The sequence below is a fragment of the Globicephala melas genome, chromosome 15 (genome assembly GCF_963455315.2).
Source record: "Globicephala melas chromosome 15, mGloMel1.2, whole genome shotgun sequence".
NCBI lineage: Eukaryota > Metazoa > Chordata > Mammalia > Artiodactyla > Delphinidae > Globicephala > Globicephala melas.
Window position 1 is genome coordinate 35893919 of NC_083328.1, and position 22967 is coordinate 35916885.

The 22967-nt window shown below is 48.7% G+C and overlaps 2 protein-coding genes across 8 annotated transcripts in view; both read right to left on the reverse strand.

Annotated features, from left to right (window-relative positions):
- Positions 1-2500, reverse strand: part of KCTD5 (potassium channel tetramerization domain containing 5) — a 44662-nt gene extending 42162 nt beyond the window's left edge. For all 5 annotated transcript variants that reach the window (XR_009558963.2, XM_060284390.2, XM_030848399.3 and 2 more), the window contains exon 1: positions 2211-2500. Coding sequence is in view for 4 of the 5 variants with exons in the window: in XM_060284390.2 (XP_060140373.1) it covers positions 2211-2465 (255 nt within the window). In the remaining variant the exon portion in view is untranslated. The remainder of the gene's footprint in view (positions 1-2210) is intronic.
- A 320-nt stretch (positions 2501-2820) lies between these two features.
- The window catches only part of PDPK1 (3-phosphoinositide dependent protein kinase 1), a 71345-nt gene continuing 51198 nt past the window's right edge, over positions 2821-22967 (reverse strand). For 2 of the 3 annotated variants that reach the window (XM_030848396.2, XM_030848391.2), the window contains 7 exons: positions 20995-21063; positions 20663-20759; positions 19464-19637; positions 17531-17748; positions 10133-10190; positions 8967-9119; positions 2821-8541 (listed from right to left, as the gene is read on the reverse strand). In XM_030848396.2, the coding sequence (XP_030704256.2) occupies positions 8425-8541; positions 8967-9119; positions 10133-10190; positions 17531-17748; positions 19464-19637; positions 20663-20759; positions 20995-21063 (886 nt within the window). In that variant the 3' untranslated portion in view covers positions 2821-8424. The remainder of the gene's footprint in view (positions 8542-8966; positions 9120-10132; positions 10191-17530; positions 17749-19463; positions 19638-20662; positions 20760-20994; positions 21064-22967) is intronic. The other variant, XM_030848392.2, reaches the window with a different exon arrangement.

Genomic DNA, 22967 nt, shown 5'->3' on the forward strand with positions numbered 1-22967 from the left:
CTGAAAGATTCCAGATCTTCCACTTCTTGGAACTCCTCCCCCTGATCTCCCCACCCAACCCCGACCCAAGCACTACTCTGCAAGCCCAGGTGCTCAATAAACAGGAGACAAATGCCCAGCAGGAAATCTTCCACCAGGTGCGTCCAGCCCTGTGAATATCTGCAAGGTATCCTTTCATCAATCTCAACTATGATATCAGGGCTTGGAGATTTTTACATGTGAATCAACATCCTGTTTCTCTTCCATCACATAATTGCTGGCATCCCACTCTTCCAAACACCCCTTTCCCTCCACCCTCATCCTCAGATTCCTCACTCAAGGTTTAACTACCTAGGAGTGAATCTCTGGGACATTCTTTCACCAGAACCAAAGGGGGAAAAAACTGAGAAGAATGAGTACTTTATACATTTTCTCATTTGAGGTAAAACACTCTACGACCATGACTAACGGGAATTAGCATTACTCTTTCTGGCAAATTCACATCTGTGGCTAAAACTAACCCATATTTACTATCAACTATTTTATGAGACAGAAACTGTATCTGCTGCATTACCTTTATGTTCTAAATTTCAATTTTACAATTGGGACATCAAATGTGGTTAAGTGGATGATGGTGAAAAAAAGCAACTTCAACATAGACATACTCTGATAAATTACCCTCCCCAAAGGACTACTATACAGTAAAGCATAATTTTTTTAAGTAGTCTTGAAACAGTAAAGACTTAACTGGGCAAACTATAGTTAATCAGCTCTGAATAATTGTCTCAGTGCTGAACAGGCAGCCATTGCTTCAAAATAGCCCAATGGACAAGAGCAATGTAAAATCGTACTCAATATACAAAAGAGAAACCCTCAAGTAGAAATGCAAGTGAATGACCACTAAGGCTCACTGTTTAAACAGAAAAACAAAACAGTAAAACATACACCCACGCTATAAAAGGAAAATCATAGCTAACAAAAGCTTATTTCTATCCTGGAGATGACTGTCATTTTCTGGGAGGTCAACTCTCTAAGAGTGGAGAGCTTGGTCAAATGAGCAATGGAAACAGCTGGGGGGGGGGTACCAGAGCACTGGCATCTCAAACCCTGATTTCTACCCATGACTGGTGGTTTTGTGGTAACTCGAGTTCTCGTTTCCCAATCATAAGGTCATGCCACACAGAGGATGGTCTGTGTCAGGCTTCTGGATCTTGAAGAGGGATCTGAATCTTTCGGGAAGCCTATGCCTGGCAAATGCTGGGCTGGCAAGGCACAAAGCCAAGTGCAATTATGTAGGCTCGAGTGAAAGACACAGGAAAGTTAGAATAAGGTTTGTGAATTGCCGAGGATAAATACAGGTAACAACTATTCTTCCAACAGAGGCTTTTCTGAGTTTCAATGCTGTTCAGCTCCAGAGATATTCTTCAGCCACACAAGTCTTGTAAAGGTAACAATCAAAATAGTTTCTAGTACCATCTGCACAACAGTATGAGCATTTAATCTGATGAAAGGCAATCAGCAAACCAAGCTAGAGATTCCTATCCTTTTGAGAGGGCAATAGGAAAACTAGGTTAATTAGAAAGCAGATTGAAAAAGATTTCCTATTTTGCCCTTCCTTAACACCCCTAAGCCTCCCCTTAACATGAGCAACATTCCGTTTGAAAAATCACTCTATGGACGGCAATTTCTGAGAGTGCTGAGTGGGTGCGTGTTGCGGCTGAAAACGATGGAGCACCAACTCTCTAAATGCAAGTCACTGGGAAAGGCAGGCCACCCGTGTCAACCCCCCACACCAACGTTAAGTCAAACGTCTGGAATGTGAGAAGATGAGAAGAACACCAGGGTTCTCGGATTCCAGAGCCACTAAGTACACTGGGACAGAGAAGAGGTGTTCTCACACCAGGGACAAAACAATCTGGGGAAGAAAAGAAAGTAGATCCACAGCAGAGTCTGGGGTCTGCAAAACCTCCTCCACCGAAGAGCAGAGAGGGCGAGACAGAGACACTCCGAGGTGGACTGGCTGGGGATCTTCGAGGGTGGTGGGCGCCAGGGCGCCATCCTCTCCTTCCCCGGCCCAGGACAGGGAGTCGGGGGGCTCGGGTCGAGCTGGTGACGAGGGGAGCGCGGGGCTCGGAGCCGAGGCGGGTCTCCTCAACGTGGGGCAGGGGGCGTGCGGCGGGCCGCCGACCAGGGCGGCCCGAACCCTCCTGGCTGGCCCGCGCGGCCCTCACCTTGTCCGAGTCCAGGTCGGGGTCGGCCTGGCACAAACGGTACAGGAAGGATTTCGGATCCCGGCACAGCGTCTGCCGAGTGGTGAGGAAGTAGGTGCCGCCGACGTTGAGCCGGACCCACTTGGACACGCTGCCGGGGCGCTGGGCTAAGGCGCCGAGCCCCGCGCTACAGCGGCGGCACAGGCTGGCCCCCAGCCCCGCCCCGAGGCCGCCCGGGGACGGCGGCAGCAGCTCGCAATGATTCTCCGCCATCATTCCAGCAAGCCCCGCCACAGCTCCTCTCTACCGGAAGCGTCCGGCCTTTAATACAGTCCTCCGAGCTCCGTCCCGCCCACAGGTCCGCCCTCGTAAAGCGCCCACCCCGACGTCACGCGGGAGGCGGAAGTTCAGGTCCGGAAAAGCGGCCGGCCGTGCCACCTTCCGGCTGAAGCCCCGCGCGGAGTGGTCCCATGACGCCGCTGCGAGCGGGCCGCGCGGGCCGCGCGTCGGACTCTAGAGGGGTTCGCCGGCCTCCGCCGGGCACCTGAATGCCCGGACGCCAGGTTCCCGGCCCCGAATCCAGGTCAACCGACCCGCGCCCCGGCCAAAGGAAGAGCTACGTCAGCGAGCGTCTACACTCTACATGCTTTTTTATTACAAGACTACCGAGCATACGTGGAAAATTCATCATCCGGTAACTACATCTAAAGCACAAATATTTGAAAAAAAGAATAAACAGATTCATTAAATTATGATATGATTAAATCATCGACCAAATAGAAAATTTATATAATAAAGCCAGAAAAAAAAGTTGTAAAATATAGTTTACAATAATTATTCACATTCAAGGCTGTACATCAATACATACAACGTGGCCCCGAACATGAATTCAATCCAAATAATTCATATATTAGATTTTAAATAACACAGACTGAACTAGAGGCCAACAATAGCCAGCAAATAACCTTATATAAGAATAAAAATACAAAAGTGTATATCCTAATATCATTGCATTATTTGTCTTCATAAGTTTTTTTTTTTAATTTTTGCTTTGCCTGTACATCACAGTTACAGCTACAGACCAGGTAGAGAATATTATACATGTTCTAACTGACTGCCACCAACCTGAAAGACAGCTAACATACTACTGATTCATCCTATTTTGTGTTGTTAAAGAACAGCTACAGCAGCTCTAAATATTGCAAAAATTTGATTGCAATGTCCAAACTTATCATGACAGAGGTTTTTCATCAGCAAAACGACCCTTATTCATAGTCACTCAGCCAGATGGGTTAGACTAGGGTGGATTACACAGCTACAAAACATTTTGCCTTTTGTAAAAAGTTCTCTGTACATAAAGTTTGGTATTTCTTCATATTGAAGAAATGAATTCTGGGGGAAATTCAGGTATACATGTAGGCTTGCCCACCACGCTGTCTGAGCTACAGATAAAACTGCCCTTTGCTGGAACAGCTTCCGCCCCAGACCAGTTCTCCACAGGCAGCCTAATTTACAACCCTGCAATCTTGGGCCAGCAGCCTGCACCCCTCAGAGGCTCTGGGAGTGACTCCTGCCCCGATTTAAGGCACTTGCCATGTAGTCTGCCTAAGAGACAAGGGCCACACCCACTTGAGTCACCATCAGTTCATGTTAGGTTTGGATATGAAAAGAAACAATATGGAAAAACGCATATGGCACCATCTCCAAGAATAGTACCTTCACCATGTTCTCATAGTGGCTGCAGCCTCTGCCTCATTCTGTGGACCAACCTGGGGAGAAGGGGATTTGGGGTGTCAGAGGGAAGGTAGGAAACCTACTTCTGCACAATCTGGCCATAATCTCTGGCATAGCCAAGTGGTACTGAGCATGGCACCTAGAAAAATCTTTCATGCATGTTTCACCTCAGAATTGACAGACCCCAAACTAAAGTGGAGAAATTAAGAATGAAACCAAATTTGGGTGGTCTGTACTTCAAGACAACTAGGCAACCTGCAACACTGTGGGCGAGGGGAAGAGAAATCATTAAATCCTTGTCAGCCAGGACAATCACATTCTACAATGAAAAAGCCTGGCCAGGGTGCTCTACTGAACTGCTAAGACCTTCTGACTAAGTCCCGCAATTTGAAGAACACGGGGGCAAACAAACTTCTGTAAAATCTAGTTGTCTACATGGTTTCTTTTTCAAGTAGAGCCTTTGCTCTTTTACTGATTCCAAATGGCCCAATGTACTTTCTGAGTCTACAAACTTAATTACAACTAATCCACTAAGAATGTGGCAAGGTCAGTTCAACACTTTTTATCTCTGCTGACTGTGCAGATGCAAATTCAGTACCATTGTGGACACAAAGTACAAGACTCTGTAAATATCACCAAGCACTTGAAAGCCATAGCAGCAGGGATGGGAAGGTAACATGCAAGCACAACCAGGTTCTTTCAATAAAATAAGGAAATTGGCTTTTGGAAAAATATGTCACAAATGGCCTGCAGTAATGACAACATTTTAGCATTTTAAAAAAAAAAAAGAGCAGTCTTATTCAAACATTCTTGGGAACACACAGCTTACCAGAAATTGATTTGTTCAGGATCTGTAGGACACAACTAAGAAAGTTCTGTACTGGAACTCTGAACATCTAAGCATCAGATCAAGACAGAGGAGAAGAGAGACTATACTAGCTTTAAAATGAACAAACTCTTTGACCCCAAAATACCACTTCTAGGAATCTGGGCAGGGTGGGGGCAAGGGAGATCAGAGTCAAAAATCAAAGAATTATAAGGATATTAATCACAGCATTATTTAAATAGTGAAAAACCAGAAACCATCTAAATGTTTTATAGCAATGAAATGGTCAGATAAATTATAAAAATTATTAACCATTAAACTCTACAATCATTAAAAACAAGGTTTTTGAACGACATTAAGATAAATACCAAGTGAAAAAAGCGGGGTGCAAAATGGTGCATGTTGCAATGTTCCCACTTCAGTTACAAAAGCAAACACATGTGTGCGGATGGGGAGTAGGGGGCAGCAGGCTAGGCACCAAGATGCTCACAGTGGTCCTCCCTGGGCGCTGAGCCTCCAGTTGATTTTTTTCAGAAAACAAACGTTTCTTAACAAAGTACAAAATCACCTGGAACCCCATGCTGGCACCCTGTCCTCGGGGGTCTGTGCCACAGACCCGTCTCCTACAATTCCTTCAGGTCTGCACCACAAATACCACAGAGTAGCCCCCAAGGGGGCTGGGGTAGGTGCAGCTCCCATCAGCTCTGGCATGACCCCAAGAGCCATCTTTCCCAAAGCAAGTCTGTAACCAGCCTCCCGAGAGTCAAGGTTCAGGATGGCAGGCATGCAGGGTGCCACTCACAGGGTGGGGCTTCGTGCTCCACATGGGGCTGCCCATTGCCCACTGGCCTGGTCAGGTTCACAGAGGGAAGGAAACCCCATCCAAACCCAGCCTCCTCACGTTCCCAGAGAGAGGCAAGGCACAGCGGGCTGTCTGGGCCAGCAGAGACTTGGCCCTCCTGGCCGTTCTCCCTCCACTCTGTGCCAAGAGAGGCTGCATGGTGTGAGACCATCGCTGCTTGACAGGTGCTGGCTTTGGTGCTTATCCCTGTCTTGTCCCCTCTCAGTAAGACACTCCTGGATCTATTAAACACCAGGGCATTTTCTTTCTCACCTTGGTTAAGACCACATTTATATATATTTCTAGGTATGTCTGCATGTGTACAGAGACTGACACCCACGTCCACGTCTTAGAACATAAGGCACCTGCATGCCAGAACGATGGCTCAAAGGATGAGGTGGATAAAACTAAAGATGACATGAGTAAGCACAGGGTAAGACTGGAATATATAGGGGCCTTAAAAAAACAAAAAGGAAAGAGGACTCTAAGCAGAGAACGGTGACCTACAAAGGGTTCAGCTGTCACTGGCTCAGGTTGGGCAGTCACTTCAGCTCTGCCAGCTTCGAGCTCAACCCTGAACCCCTTATTCTCTGGTTTCGGAGGTTAAGATGGAGCTTGTCGGTTAAGCCCAGGAGGTAGTGGCGCTATCCAGAGGGAAGAATGCAACAGAAGATTTGTCTCTCCCCGAGCAGCCCAGCCGAGTGCTCTTTTAAAAGCCAAATATCAGCTCTGCTTATTTCCCTGCAACCAGACACCCAGGAAAGACGCTGTGCAGAAGCGGGCTCCTCACCCTCCTAACTGCACACACACAGATGAGGACGCTCTGACGAGGGTAAATATAAACATGGGAGTGCGCCTGAAATCAAAGTCCTGAAAGAAAGGGTCAAGAAAGACTCACTTTCTGGAAAGCACGTGAACACAGGCAAGACTTTTCCAAAACGAGGAGGAAAGGGGGCTCAGTCTACGACCACACGCCCAGGGCACCCTCAGACGCCCCCAGGGCAGGCATCCCCTACACCTTGGTATCCTCGACACACACACACACACCCCAAGCAGAAACCCCTGGCAAACCTGGCTCCCACCTCTGCTCCCATCCAACCCCTCTCCCTGTCCAAGCACCGTGGGATTCTCCACATCCGAACCTTTCTCCTAGTTTAAGAGCCACTACTATTATATCACTAAAAAAACAGTTTAAGACATCTTTCCTCTACATGTGGACCAGTGGTCACACAGGGTGATGGATGGTTCGTTCGAGATAGGAGATGGGGGTAGGGAAGTAGTCAGGGGACCTTTTCTGTGGGAGGTTCTGTTGGTACCTTTGTGAAAGTCTAAAGGAAATGGCAAAGTCATCCCTCCCCTGGGGACAGAGCCATTCATGTCTGTGAGCGGCAGCCTGCGGGCCCCAGTGTCTGCTCCTCTCCCACCTGGGACTGAGGACTGCCCCCCAGGGACCCCTGGGCAGGGAGAGGAATGGCTGAGCCCTGCCTGGCTGACAGGCGTTCTCTGTTCAGGGGGCAGCAGCAAAGACAATCAACGGACCGGTAAGCCCTGGACCATCCTAAGTGCACAGCAGTGCGCAGCCTCTAAAGAGCTAAAGGAAATAAGCCTGAAACTGGAGGAGAGCGGGCTGGGGCTTGGGTTCAAGTGTGGTGTTCCTGCCCCTCATGCAAGGTGAGTGACACTTTTTTCCAGGCAAAGTCCACTTGATGGGGACCAGATGACCGGGCAACATGAGAAGGCTTTTTGATTTTCATTGTGCATATGTAAAAACACTCTGAGTTAGACTATGAGAATGTTCAACTTTAGCAGGAAAAGTGTGCATGTGGCAGCTGGGAGCCTGCCCTCCTCCATGAGGCCTGGGTGTGATGGAGGACCATCCAGTGTGCCAACTCCAGGCACCTCTCAGCCCTGACTTAACCCTCCACCTTTCAAACAAAACTCTCAAGAGGGGCCACCAGCTCTCACTCCTCCACAGGGAGGCCTCCAGGCCCATCTGTTGCACTGCCCTGGCCTCACACGGGGAGGGGAGGCCACTGAGCCCCATCTCCTGGTGCACCTGGTGTTCCTCCCGGGCAGGTACTCAGTTCCCCGCCTCAGAGGGCAACGCTGCTCCGAGGGATGACACATCAGAATGCTTGGCTGGCACCTTCTAACACAGCAGCGACTCCATGTTTCACCGGGAAGACCTGTTCTACTTCTCAGTGCCCGAAGCCTGCCCGGCCAACACAACTCACAGACAGCAAGGACCGCAGAAATCTCACAGCCAGGGCTACTTGAGGAGGCAAGCACGGGCCGTGGAGACCAGGCCATACACTAGGGACGTGAAGAAAGGAGCACACAGACAAAAGCCAAGAACCCGCCTGCCCCACAGAGCTCAGGGGCCACCCCAAGAGAGCTATGCCCAGCTCCCTGGTGAAAAGTTAGTTCCATGATGATCCGGGGGCAGAGAGAGCCCAGAGACATGCCTGGGTGGTCCCCTTGGCCACAGCAGGACCGGCAGGTGACAGGGCACATGGTAGAGAGCTGGTGCCGCGAGTCTGTCTACAAGTCCGGGCAGGAACCAGGCGGATGTGCACGATGCTGGTTCCCATTGCGAGCAGAGTGCGAGAAGCTCCACATGGCACAGAGAGCAAGCAAAGCGACCCTGAATTCCTTTTCGTTATTGGTTTTGTTCTTTGTGTGGTTGGGTATTTTTCTTTTCTTTTAAATAAAAAAGCTGCAAGGTTCCGCCGTCTGCGTCCCCCTTGAGATGGCTGGCAGGTGGTCTGGAAGTGTCCAGGTGGTGGTGAGCCGTGCTGGGCACACATCCTGCAGCGGGTGCAGGGCCGCGGGCGTCACTGCACGGCGGCGTCCGGGTGGCTCTGGTATCTGTGCCTCCACACCTCCTGGATCTTTTTGCACCATTTGTGAGCATTCCCGCTCGGGTCCATCAGGTAATACGTCCTATTCGGCTGCAGAGACAGAAACGTTTAACATTCTCCAGGGAGTCCCACTAAGACCAGCACCTCCACCCATCAGCGAGCAACTGTAAAAAGAAATCGCCGTCCACTGCAGCCACCGCAAGTCCCTTCTGGAAGCACATGAACATGTGAATTTTTTCCTTCCACATATGTGCAGAAATTAAACATACAGGTGATGACCTATAGCTCCCTGAGGTCACCCCCAAACTGAAAACAAGCACAGGTATCTCCCAGCCCAACTGTGAACTGAGCCATGAACATTGGGGTCCCTGGAAGGTGGGAAAGGGGGAGACCACTGCCCCCCCGACTCCAGATGCCTCCTTGGGCCACAGCATTTGGATGCTCTGAATGGAGGCACAAATTCCCAAAGGCCTCTTAAGTGCCCTGCAAGGGAGAACCCGTGGGGACAAACTCACCGTGTGGACAAAGAAGGTTTTAAAATTCTTAGCCTCTGGCCGGAGTTCTTGTGACCATGGAATTTCACCTTTCAAGACTTTGTTGACAGGATCCACATAATATAAGTGTGGCCCTTCTGTGAGCAGTAACTGTCGTCGCCGTGCAAATAAACCCTGATGCAAATTAAGAAGAAAAAGAAAGAAAGAAGACACTGCTAGTTAAGGCTCAGAAGTGGATGCTGACAGCACTTACTGCTGCCTTGGAGGTTGGACTGTCAGAGTAGCTCCAGGCACAGGGACCACTGCCAGCCACCTGCCCACTCGCCTGGGACAGAGGGGCGTGCACACCTCCTCCTCACCTGGACCCAGCCCCTCAGGTCAGAGAGAAGCGGGCAGCACTCACTGCCCGGCCTGTCTCCCTCTGTGAGCTGGATCCCGACGGCCCTGTGCCGGGCGTCATGTGGGGGAGCGGTCACACAGGCAGCGCACCCGAGGCCAGCACACCGGCACACGGCCCTGTTGCTGAGTCGGCCAAGAGGGGCCTGCCCTTGGCAGTCAGGACCCTGCCGCTTCTCCTGCCCTCTGCTCCGTGCCGAGGCACAGTGTCCTGTCTGCTGGCGGTCCCACCACAAGCCACCTTCACAGAGGTTCTCATGGCAGAGATGCCCCAGGGTATGGGAGGCTGAGTGCAGCCAGCATTGCAGGCTGGGAGCCCTAACTGAGAAGGGCCCACAGCAGCAGAGAGAGAACATTTGTGGAGTCTGGTATTTTGGACATGTTAATCCATTTAATTAATCCATAAGACATAATAAATAAGATTTTCAAAAACAATTCTAATGAAGTAATAAATGACTTGCTGGGATTCAAACAGAACCTCTTCAACCAGACAGAAACCTTGACCTCAGTGAACCCAGCCTCAGGCACAAATCGGAACCCTGGCTCCCCAGTCAGAAACGAGAATCTGCATTTCTGTCTGCCACGGCCTCTGCGTGCTTTCAAGTGCCTCCCCCGAATGGCTGAAATCTTCCTCAGCTATGAAATCTAGAGATGATCTCTTAAAGGGAACCAAGACAAAGGTGCTATGGGCAATGAGTTATACAGGAGCCCGAGGAGCAAGGCCTGATCCTGAGTGAGAACTGGGAGGAAGATACAGACGCACAGCAAGGAGCCATAGTAATCTAACTTACCTTGCGCTTGTCTACTGGACCCATTTTTAGTATTAAATTATTTTCTACAAACTGGTGCCTATAAAAAGAAGAAAACATGAATGAGACACCCATATCAGAGTCAGAGACAGAAATTCTCCAAACTCCTCCCTTCAAAACAAACTCCCCGATGGCATTGTGAACTTTGCTTCAGTAACGTGAGAAAACCCAAATGTACCTTAGCATGCAAGCCCTACTGCTTTACAGAATTTGCAATCTGTATGTGGACCAGGGTCCACAGATCCTAGAAATATCACCTACCCTCACCTCTCCTCAGCAGTGTTTGCACAGCAGGGGAAAGGCAGAGGGGAGGTGGTGGGAACACAAGTCTTCATTACTTTAAGCAAGGCTGGGGTGAGACGCAGAACCCCACCAGAGCGGGGAGGCCGCTGCGAGGAAAGCTCAGGATGCAGACTGTTGTTCTCAAGTCACCTCCTCAAGCTGGGACCCCAACTCAGCACTCAGAAACCACTGCACTGTTTAGAATCACAAATCCCTAAAAGAGCCAAGTGGGAAACTTGGTTTAAGAACATCTTATCTGGGGACTTCCCTGGAGGTTCACTGGTTAAGACTTCACCTTCCAATGCAGGGGGTGCGGGTTCGACCCCTGGTGGGGGAGCTAAGATCCCACATACCTCAAGGCCAAAACACCAAAACATAAAACAGAAGCAATACTGTAACAAATTCAATAAAAGACTTTAAAAATGGTCCACATCAAAAATAAAGAGAACATCTTATCTGGTATTTCTACCATAGTAATAAAGCACTTGTATACAAAGACGGCAGGAATTTAGAAGGAAAAGCTTCAAATACAGGTTTTGACTTAATATATGTTGTTACCAAGTATAGTCCACTTTGATTCGTAGGAGTTTAATTTCTGCAGGTTCTCTCTTTTGGTTAAAGCTAACAGTTACTGCTTTACGTTCTGTCTGATTTTACTGAAATTCCTAAGGTTCTACTGTAGAAACAGTAAAAGGCATATGACAATTGTCTCCTCAAACAGTGACAATTTTACCATGTGAGTATCTGAGCACATCCACCTGCTTCCCCTGGCTCCTCTTGGGACGTCCTCCCACCGAGCTTAACTGGCCCCCAGGTCTGCCCAGCCTAACCCACCAGACCAAGGCCCACTCCCCAGAGCCCACTGGGCTTCTCCACCAAGGCCCCATCACGGAGGACCCAGGCCCAGGTAAACTGACACGGCATCATATGGATTTTGAAAACAACTAAGAAAAATGTCAATAACAACAAAAAAAGTGTTATGACCTTTTTGAGGAAAAGTGCGATGCTTCCTCTCAGACGTATTTAAAAACCAAACAAACAAAAACAAGACTTGAAACAAAGAAAAAAATCAAGGAGATTTTATGAGAAGGAGATGTAATGAGGGTCACTGCAGCACAAGAAATACAGGGCCAAAGGGAAAGCCCCTTAACCAGCAGGCCCTACTATGTCAGAATGTTTGCGTAGTAAAGAACCACAAATTGATAATAAGCGGAAGACTTTAATTAAATTATCGGCGGGGCGGGCCAGGCGAGTGCCGTCTAATCCCAGGCCAGTTAAGGACCACACCACCAAGGCCTCCAGTTAGCTGGGCTGCTGGGGCTGGATCGCCAGGGCAGCCTGACAGGCAAGGACAGAAGAAGCCTCAGGGAGCCTTTGCAGCCTCAGCTGGGTTAACATGAAGGACGGTTTAAAACAGTATATTAAACAAGAGAATGAAAAAGAGAAGGGGCCAGTCACCTACGCTGAAAAAACAAGTCACCAAATACAGAGTAACAGACATGACTACACGGGAACAAACGGAATCTCTAACTACAAAAATAACCAAAATTCACATGAGAAAAGGCTGGAGAAGATTTTCAGCAAATGTTACCTATAAAGGGTAAACATTTGTACTCTAGAGAGCATACATAAAGCAACATAAAAGGCTTAAAACCTTGAAAGAAAACTGAGAAAGGACACAAACTGGAAATTCCCAAAAGGGAATTAAGTGACCACAAATTCTCAATGGCTCTAAACAAAGAAAGGAAATTGAGCCCCACTTTTCAGGCGTTCTACTGGGGTGCACTGGGGTGAGGTGAACGCAGGCGGGGGCTGTGGAGTAGCATTCTCACCAGCACCACCACCACCGGCCCTGAAATGAGGAGGACTCGCTGAATACTGCAGTAATCCGGCTCCCAGGAATTTATTCTAAGGAGGAAAAGAAAAACAAAAAGGAGCACAAATGTTCACAGCAGTACTAGTCACATGAGTGAACCTGAAGCCTGGGAAGCAGGCGAGCCCCTTCCCAGCCCTGCAGAGGGAGGGGCCCAGCTATCTCCTGACACAAGGCCGAAGCCTGCACCACACTCTCCCAGCTTCTCCCAAGAGACAGGAGAACCACGGGTGGCCCAGAGCGGGAGAGGCCAAAGCAGGGCTCCGACTGCACCCCGTGGCTGTGGTGAAACGAGCCCAGGAAGCAGGACGCAGAGTGGGTAGTCGGAGCAGCCCAAGGCTCCACTGTTAGCGTAAACACCCCGGTCCATTCATTTAGTTAACTAACCAAGCAGCTTACAACAGGCTACCGGTTATTGATCTACTTTGAAAAGCTTAAGGACTTAAAGGAATCATTTTGATCTTTTACTTCAGAAAGTCAATTCCCACCCTCCTGAAGAAAGCTCCCCCAGGCCCCCGCCCCGCACTGGCACCTTCTTCTCTCTGGCAGGTGGTAGATGCCGTCTGCAGATTAAGCGCCGAAACCAGACCTAAGTCAGAGACACGCCTGATTCTCAGCATGTAGGTAGCATGTAGTTAGTGTGTAGACAGGGCTTTAACACAGCCTCGCTTTCTCACACAGCCTCTGGCTCCCATCATTCAGGCGACAGTTGTCATTGCCTCTGTACAGATGTCAACGTGGGGGCTGAGAGTCTCACAACTTTCCCACCATCATTTCACAAGGGGTAACAGTGTAAAACCCCCCACTTTTTTTGATTCCAAAGCCAGTTCTCTCCTCCTCACCCTCTCCCATCCCGCCCAAACCCTGAGAAGACCAACCTCAAGGATATAAACCTGAGGCCACCAGCAACTTTGGGCCATTTCAGGAGAGCCGAGTGAGTCTGCCAGGGCCCGACGGGCTCTACAACCACCTCGGGCAGGCTATCCACGCTGGGCTTCTAGGCAGGTAAGGGAGGACCACATGAGCACGGCCAGTTTGCTCTAAAATGCCATCTCTCAACCCTTCAGGTCTCAGGACCCCTTTATACTCTAACTTTATGGAAGACCCCAAAGAGCTCTCCTTCATTTGGGTTAGATGCATCGACACTTATGTATAAGAAATTAAAACAGACATGTTCAAATATTTAATTCATTAAAAAGCAAAATAAATCCATTCCACATTAACATAAATGATTTTTTAAAAATAATTTCTTTCGAAAATGAAGGTAATTAATGAGAAACATGACACTGCTGTCTTTGCAAATCTCTTTAACATCTGGCTTCACAGAAGAGAGCTGGATTTTCACATCTGCCTCTGCCTTCACTCTACTGTGATATGCTGTCCAGGCTGAAGTACATGAAGAAATCATAAGAGTATTTTAATAGCCTTTTCAGATATTTGTGGGCATTCTTCTTTGATACTACACCAAAACTCCAGAAGTGTAGTTTCTTAAACGTTAGCTGCCATGTGGAATCTGAATCCCCAAGAATGAATTTTTCATACTTTTGACATTAGAATCCACCAACCTACCTTGCACTTTGAATAGATCTTCTGCCCTTATATGATTTTACAGCACCAAACATTGGTCATCTGGAAATAGTGGTTCGCTGAGTTATGGAGATCTTCCAAATGTTGACAAATTTCATTCTACGATATCAACAAATCAATTCATAAATATTGCTACCTTTCTCCCCAAAAAAGTCTTTAAATATTGGGAAGATGTTAAGCTCACAGTGATGAATAAAGTTTCGCACAATTCTAATTTTCACTTGAAGGTTTTGATTTTATCATTGGTAACAAACACCAGCAGTTGTTTTCCTTGAAGTGACAGGCTCATTCCAGTCATTTTCCAGAAAAATGCTGGTCAAATAGCCAAGTCTGAACAACCAGTTTGTCAGTCAAACCTTCCAGTGAAAATGGTCTTCCACGAAAAGAGCAGCTCCTTCAGCTCCCAGCACAAACCACCACACAGCGCTTTTCTTGAGGTAGCCGTCACCCTGTAGGTGCAGCAGAAGTGCTTTATGCGTACTTCCCTTTTCGTTCTACAGCACATTAATTAAATCAATCATCTTCAATGACCACTCCTAAGGGAGGCTGGCTTGTTGTCTTTTCCTCTGCCCCTGTGATCGTGTGGCTGTGAAGAGCCGGATCTTTTCGCACCTCCTGGTGCCATGGCCGGGATTCATGACCTGGCACTGACAGTTTTACCCACCGTTGCTCCCGCACCATCACTGTACATGTCAACATGTTTGTTCCAGAACAAATTGTGAGATTCAAAAGAGGTGCTCAACACGGACTGTCTCAGCACAACGTGTGCTTTCTGCCAAGCACTTAGGTAAAAGAACCATCTTTCTTTGATGGTAAGTTGGGGTGAACACCGGACAAATACAAGTAAAGCAGTGAGTCTAGTCCCATGTGTAGATTCATCCACTTGGAAGGCAAAAAAACAATTTGGAGGTAGAGATACCAACTCACTCCCTGTGTCCTCCGCAGCCACATCTTTAATCCAGAGAGTCGCTGTATCGTATCGTGGACCACCGTTGTGGCCGGGATTCCTCTCAGTGGCTCTCATCTGCATCAATAGCATTCACTCAGCAGGGTCAATGGCCCGAGGCTCTTCAGCCTCCCAGCGCTTGTGTGACTCCTCCCGCCGCCCCACTTAACTCCTCGGGTAAGGCGCTGCAGAGGCTTTCTGATGTTTGGCTCTGAAAGAGCTCATCACGGGTACACTTACAATATTCAATTCCTGTATTTTAAAATTCTGAATGACTGGTCTCTAAATGATGCTGCAACTTAACTGGCACCAAAATAATATGCAAAGACATTCTGTTCATAGACACAACACAACAAGGTATTCACATCTATAAAGCCAGGGAAAGACAGCCTTTTGTCCTATTTCTGTTTCATATTTACAGTTTTGCCTAGTTTCTCTGGAGTGGATTCCTTCCTTCCATGAGTCAGAGAACCCAGTGTCTTCTTTTTGCATCTTTAGACTGAGGTGATGCTACTGTGGGTGGGAAAGCAAGTCTTCTCCCTTTTTAAGTCAATGATCTATACTCAAATATGAAAAACATATAAATGTTCTTTTGTTTTAGAATATATCATTAAAATCTAAAATAAGTTTCAGATAGAAATTATTAAAGTTTTTGAGAAATTTTAAAATAATATTGCCAAACAACTCAAAGTATACTTACTTCTTCACTGTGTTTCCATGTGGACACAGGAAAAATTTCAGGATTGCAAAGCAGTAAATTACTCGATGATAGGAAGTTACAATAATTATAGGAGGTATAGCTGAAAATAGCTAGTAAGAGCCCAGCAGAAATACTGAGAACTTATTAATGTCTAAAAGTGCACATATTTATACCATAAACCTACTTCTTTAGAAGATTCAAAAGACAGAAAACACAAATTCCATTAGCTGTCAAAGCAATGTCATCCTACAGTGTGTAGCTTCTGAAAAACTCCACTGTACATTTATAGAAAATAAAAGTAGAAAAGCAGACACCATCTTAGTATTATTACAGAATGATTATTATGGTCCATGGGCCAGACATTGAGAATCACCGTTCTAAAGAATGTGCCTGAGGGATCTCCACTGACCAAATGAGAAATGCCTTAAGCTTTCCACAGCCAGCTTCCAAATGGGATTGAATTGGGAGGAAAGGGAAGAGAGCGCAGAAAAAAAGAAAGAGTGGGTGAGAGGTTGCAGGGCCTGACCGGCCACCAGTTGCTCTGCCCTGCCCGGAACTTAGGCTGAAGGGCCCGGGCTGCCCAGGGCCTCTGAAAACACCCCGGGCGAGGCACATGGGCCTTCTGAGTAGCCACCCCCATGCCGGCAACAGTGCTTCTCGGCCGTGCTCTGCACTCGACCAAGCCTGTGGGGAGGACACAGCAGGCCCTTCTCAGGGATCACAACCTGGTGCATGGACCTGCTCAGAGCAGGGCGCCCAGAAGGAGCCCTTCGCTCCTGCTCAGTACACATTAGGGCTCCTCGAAACACCACTGCAGGAAACGTAAGCCCCCAAGAACTGGAGATTGTTTCAGCTGGCCAAGAGATACACTCACTTTTCAAGAGATGATCTTTTTTTTTTTTTTTTTTGATGTGGACCATTTTTAAAGTCTTTATTGAATGTGTTACAGTATTGCTTCTATTTTATGTTTTCGTTTTTTGGCCACGAGGCATGTGGGATCTCAGCTCCCCGACCAGGGATCGAACCCACACGCCCTGCATTGGAAGGCGAAGTCTTAACCACGGGACCATCAGGTAAGTCCCTAGAGACAATCACTTCTAATTGTACAAAATCCTAGCCTCATCCACCTGCCACTTTTCCTCTGCGTCCCCCACTCCCATTCCTCCACACAACAGCGCCCATGTCCAGGTGGTCTCTCTTCCTCTAAGCCTCCTTCCCCACCCCCACCCAGGCTCCTCTCTGCCTGTGCAAAAGGTGAAACCATAAAAATGCTTGAAGAAAATGTCTAGGTGGAGAAGCTCTTCTCAACAGGACCAAGATGGAAAGCAGAAAATAAACACACAAACAGGTTCAACTTTGTAAGAATCTGCAACTCTCCCCACCAAAAAATGCACAAATAGAATGAAGAGATAAACTGAAAAAAAAAAATGTTTGCAAAATAAACGGAGAAATAGTCTTCATATCTATGGCTCTGAAAAGTCAATTTTAGAAAGATGCAAAACATACAAGAAAAAAAGAGTCAAAGGATACAAATGAACCTCAAAAAATAAATACAAATGGCCAATAAACATGGAAGATGTTTGCCTCGATAAGAACACAAACGCCAATCACATGGGTCCATTTCTAGAGCATCTGAACGCTCCAGGGCAGGAAAGGCTGTTGGGCAGCGGTTATTTAAATCATGGTGAATCCAGGTCCCAAAACGGTTGCTGGCATGCCTGGCCCACCAAGTCCCAAAGGCCAGAGCCCGGAGGGTCCCAAACCCACTCACCCCCCAGCCAGCCCTCCAAACACCCACTTCCAGTTGGACACTTTGAGGGTCCTTATCTACAGAAAGGCAGCTGTGTGAGGCGGAAGGGAGCAGAGCCTTTACAGCAGTGGTGACGAAGGCAGGACGCCCAAGCTCTGTCAGTTACCACGGCTGGCGTTCATCCCCGCGCGTTCCACCCTGCGTTTCTAAATGGGGCGCTGCTTACAGCTGTACGTTCTTACCAAGGGTTTCCGCTGGCCTGCTTCTCCAATAACAACCTCTTCTCATCTTCAGAAAACTGTAAGTCCAGTTCAAAAGAATTAGTGTCCAGGTCGTGGATATACTGCTCGATGTTGCTTCCCACCCTCTGGGGCAGCCCTGCGTCCGCGGCGGACAGGGAGTGGGAGGAGGAGGACGACGACACCTGCATGCAGCCGAACTGGCTCAGGAGATTGTCGTACTGCACAGAGAAGAGGGAAAAGTGAGAACAGTGCCTGGACTTCCCTCCAGTCCAAAGATCCAGACACACTCTGACCTATCGTACACCCAGCAGGCCTCACCCCAAAGGCCATGGGAGACGAGTCACCGACACGAAGCCCAGCTTTCTCCTCTACTACACAGCTGACCACCAGCCTCAGGCTGGATCCAGCCTGCCCTGCGTCCCCCTTCTGATGGCAATGTCAGAAGCTATTCGCCCCAGAGAGGAGCTTATCCTCAGTATTAACCTACAGGAAGGGGAGGCCCGGGACCTGTGGCCTGCTGGCCTCTTTGAGCCCCGTGCTGCCCTGGAGGATCAGGATTAAGATGGCGACACTTGAGTACCAAGAAGCCAGAGCTCTCAACATGGCAAACATGATGGAACAGCAGACAGAGGGCCTGCAACAGACACTCAAGAGTACGCACACACACATGAAGCCAGGCTCCCTGGGCACCGAGACCTGAGACAACCGGGGCCCCAGTGGCTCCCTCAGAGCCTGGCCAGCAGAGCATGCTGCTCCCCTGGCACACCCCTGCCAAAGGCCCTGGGGACCCCGCCTGTGCCTGCCGGCCATGACCCCAGAACAATATCAGGGCCCAAGGGCCTGGTCGGCAACTAGGGCCAAGGGAGGGAGCCCTTTGCAGTCTGCACACGCAGAGGCTGTGGACAGCCGTGACCACTGAGGTAGGGAAGCAAGTCAGTGGGGAGCACAGATGGCACTCCACATCTGGCTCAATTCAAGTCTGGGCATAAAGGATATTTTAGGGCAAAAAAGGGAGGGATGTGTTGCTTAAAACAGTAGGTAGGAGACATAGGGGGCTCTTGATCTCCAAGAGGTGATGCCAGTTGTAATTTTAACTTAGCCTTGGATGACTTTTACGTGAACTCTAGAATTCCTCAGTCAACTGAGGCGGAACTCTATATAAGATAACTGGTTGCAATAAGCCACAATGACAGAAATCAAACCAGAAATATGGACTATGACTGATAAACAAAACACCTGACATTACATGTAAATATGGGGGTCCTGGTGGAGGGTGACCTGAAGGTGGTGACAGACACACTGCAGCTCACCATCCTCCTCAGCCCATTTCTGCATGTTTCACACCATCCATAAGGAAAGTTTAAAGGACAAAGTATACTGAAGACCCTATGTCTGAGCTTCCCTCGGACCCCAGGGTGCCTCATCCCTCGAGCCTGTGCCACTGTCCCGCTTGTACCAGGCACTAAGAGCCGATAGTGACCAGTGTCCATCCTCAATACTACATCCCCCCAAAGTTCAAAGCAGCAGCAGCACCCTGGGATTCTCTGGGAAATACCAGAGGCATTCCAGAATGTCTTCAGATACAAAATTATAAGGACATCAGCCAAAACCGGAAAACAGAAGCCCACCAGGAGAATCAGCGCCCAGGCTCTGGTTCGACCCCTTTGGGCAAAAATTAACTAGAGGAAATGAGAAAGGGATGCACGCACCTGGTGATCTGCACTCGGGGCAGACGTAAGCCTCTTCGGCCCCAGTCTCAGTGGGACTCAGACTCGGGCCACAGAGTGTTCACTGCCCCTCCCCCTCCACGGATCTACACTGGCTCCCCCTTTAGCCACTCATCCCACCACCTGGGGTCCCTGGCCCCGCCCAGAGGAGCCACTTCCCAGGCGGGGCCGGCAGGACCCATCTCGGCCCTGGCGCACTGGCTTACATTGCCGTAGCAGTCCTCATCATCTTCTGACATGGCCGGTAAGTAAGCTGTGAGCTTCGGAGGCGTCTGGTGATGCAGGTTCTCCCACGTGATGGACTTAAAGAACGGATGAGCTTTCAGAGGGCCGTACCCTTCCATTTCTTCACAGCCTAATCGCTTTGTGGCATCTAAAACCTTAAATAGAATTCAAGTCAGCATTGGGGTTAAAAAGTAATTCTGACAAAAAAAATTACTTCTGAGTAGTAGTTCTTTTCAATTCTTGGGATCTCCTGGAAATAGGAAGGGCACAGTGTGCTGGGGACAACTGAGTCACCATGGGGGGTAGGGGGGTGGCCACGCGCAGCTTTCACTTCTCCGGAGTCTCTGCTCCTCCCCCCACAGGTGAAAATGAATCACTACATCAAAAGTTAAATGAATAGCAGCAAGTATTCTCTTAAAATCCTAAAACAAGAAAAAGAGGAACTCACTGGCTTTAATAAGAGAATGAAGAGTTTACATGAACAGGAAGCTATCACAGACGGGGAGTAAAGTGCCTTGGGTCCCCCGCCTGCACGTGGTCTCAAACGGCCCCACAGCCAGCTCCTCCAGAATTCGGCTGCCCCCCCCAGACCCACAGAGGATCCAACGCACTCCCCCACTGAGGGGACAGACACACAAGGGACAGGTGGGAAGAGGCTGACTGACCCTGCTCCCCCAAATCAAGTGAATGGAAGGTCTGGAGCCAAAACACACCAGGGGAAGGGACACTATAGTTTCTAGAACATAAACAGACACTCCCTTCCTGGGTAAATCTGTTTACCTTTGCTATATAGCTTGGGTTGATCTTTAGCACCTTCACGTAGCTGACTCTAAAGTTGATACAGATGTCGCTAAGTAGAATTTACAACCACCTGCCACTGCAGCACACCGAGCTGCTGCAGCGTCTGGTAACTTAAAATGGTGTGTGTGTTGATGAGCAAATGCAAAGTGATACAGTAATTTCCTATCTTATTAAGCTCAAGAATCAGGCACCTGGAAACTGAAAAGGCCTGACAGGATGAGACTGAAGATATGCATCTACCTACAATCACTATCAACCCTAAAATGCCCTTTTATTAAACATAGGTGCCTCCAAGGAAAGGCCCTCTGACCACAAGTTCAGAGGGACTCAGGGTGTGGCTACTGGATCATCCTACCAGAAGAAAATTTGAAATATTTACCAGAAGTTTTTCCACAAGATCTCTTGCCTTAGGAAAGAATTTTTCAGGAAAGTCATATTCCAACTTAATGATCTTCTGAAATATAAGATATTCATTTCTGTAAAATAAGAAAAGCCATCATTCTGGGCAGGGTCACACAAACCTCCCCAGTACAGAGCTGTACTTTCCTGGGACAGCCATCTCCCTCTCTCCCCAGAGAGCCACCATGTTCACTAAAGAGCCGTCATAAAACTTCCCCCCACTCTGCCCTAACCCTGGGACTGCCCCCTCCCACTTCTCTGTCAGGCTGCTGAGAAGGGCTAGGAGTGGGGTGTGGGGTGTGGGTCTCTTACCCAGCTCGGAACGGTGGCAGTCCTGCCACAAGCTGGTATATTATGCATCCAAGAGCCCAAAGGTCTGAACTTTAAGGGAGGGGAAAAACAAAGAAGAATGACATTTGTAACATTTCAGTGGCGAGCATGGTTCATTTCCATCCTGTCTGTTCACACCACCCATTTCAGCCTCTAATCTATTTCTCACCTTTAAAACCAGGTCAGTGTGAGGGTGAAAACCTGCTCTGGGATCTCCTTGAGGGGGCCTCTCTGCGGATCCAGGACCAGAGGATCCCCCACACACACAGCAGGCACTACTGGGCCAGGCTGGGCGCCTCGCTCAGGGGCAACCAACGACCTCACAGGCCCGGTCTGGTCCTGGCCAGGGAGCAGCGGTCACTCCTGACTACAGCAAATACTGGCCAAAAAGCCCCTTCTTCCAGTGCCAGGGGCAGGGGCAGGGGCACTGGCAGGTTGGTACAGCTGAGTCTCAGATTCTCTCACAGCTCACTGTTTACCCCCAGGCCACAGACGCGAGCTCATGTATGCCAAGGAGCCAAATCGCAGTCCACAGGATGCGCACAAAGCAAGCTTTCTCTTTCCCTTCTTGGACTCACTGTGCAAAGCCCTGCCCCTCCTTTATGAACATTTTAATTATACATTTTTAAAATTTTTATTTTTATTTATTTTTGGCTGCATTGGGTCTTCGTTGCTGTGCATGGGCTTTCTCTAGTTGCGGTGAGTGGGGGCTACTCTTCATTGTGGTGCGTGGGCTTCTCGTTGCAGTGGCTTCTCTTGTTGCGGAGCACAGGCTCTAGGAGCGCGGGCTTCAGTAGTTGTGGCACGTGGGCTCAGTAGTTGTGGCACACGGGTTCAGTAGTTGTGGCTCGCAGCTCTAGAGCACTGGCTCAGTAGTTGTGGCGCGTGGGCTTAGTTGCTCCGCAGCATGAGGGATCTTCCCAGATCAGAGCTCAAACCCGTGTCCCCTGCATTGATTGGCAGGCGGATTCTTAACCACTGCGCCACCAGGGAAGCACTTAATTATACATTTTAAAGGAAACACACTACGGTTCTGAATTTCCCTAAGTCTTTTCCAGAACCAGCTGGCAGGGACCCTGGAGGGGCTGCTCTGCTCACCACCCTCTTTCCCTCCTGCTCCTGTTTTTTCTCTCCCCTCAGTGCATCTCAGAGTTCATGGCTGAGAACTACTTTGCATATTTTATTTCCTCTGTAAATCTTGCATTCTATTCTCAGCTCAGCCCTATGAAAGCATCAAGACACAACTTGCCCTGCATGGCCAACTACCTCCCCACAAGCCCTAAATGTACGGAGGGTTCATGTATTGCTGGATACAGTCAGTTTCTGCAAGAGGCCACAGCTTGGCATTCTGGAAGATGAAATCGTAGGTCGTGGGTGGAGACAACAGGCCAATTACAGTGCTGGGGGCCTTGGGTGAAGGCTCTGTCCTCAGACCCATATCACAGCACCGTTGGCCCGGGGTAGATGAAGCACTTGATGTGGGTGAAAAATGCCACAGATCAGAAATCTGAGTCACAACACACAGATGGAGTGAAGGGCATGTTAAAAATGAACGTACATTCTACTCAGTAACTAGTTCTTACACTTGTTTTTCTCTGCTGTTTAGTGTAGTTAAAATGGGGAGCTACAAGAGAAAAACGCCAACGGAAAAGTATCGGCCTTTCCATGTGGCAGTGGCCAGAGAGGAGGGGCAGAGCTGTGGGGTGGGGCTGCCTCTGCTGCTTTCACAGGTCATCTCCAGGGAGTGGGACTGCCAGCAGAACGGCTTCTGGGCTAACTTTCCACAGGTATCTTGCCATTTAAAATGTTTTTTAATACAATGAAAACTAAAGGGGGAAGCCAGTGTAACATTTCTGGAAAGCAGTATGCACCGATGATTTTTTAAATGCTGTTAAACCAAGTCACTCTACTTCTTGAAATTCAAAGAGGAACGTGGGGGATCCCTGGGAGACTCT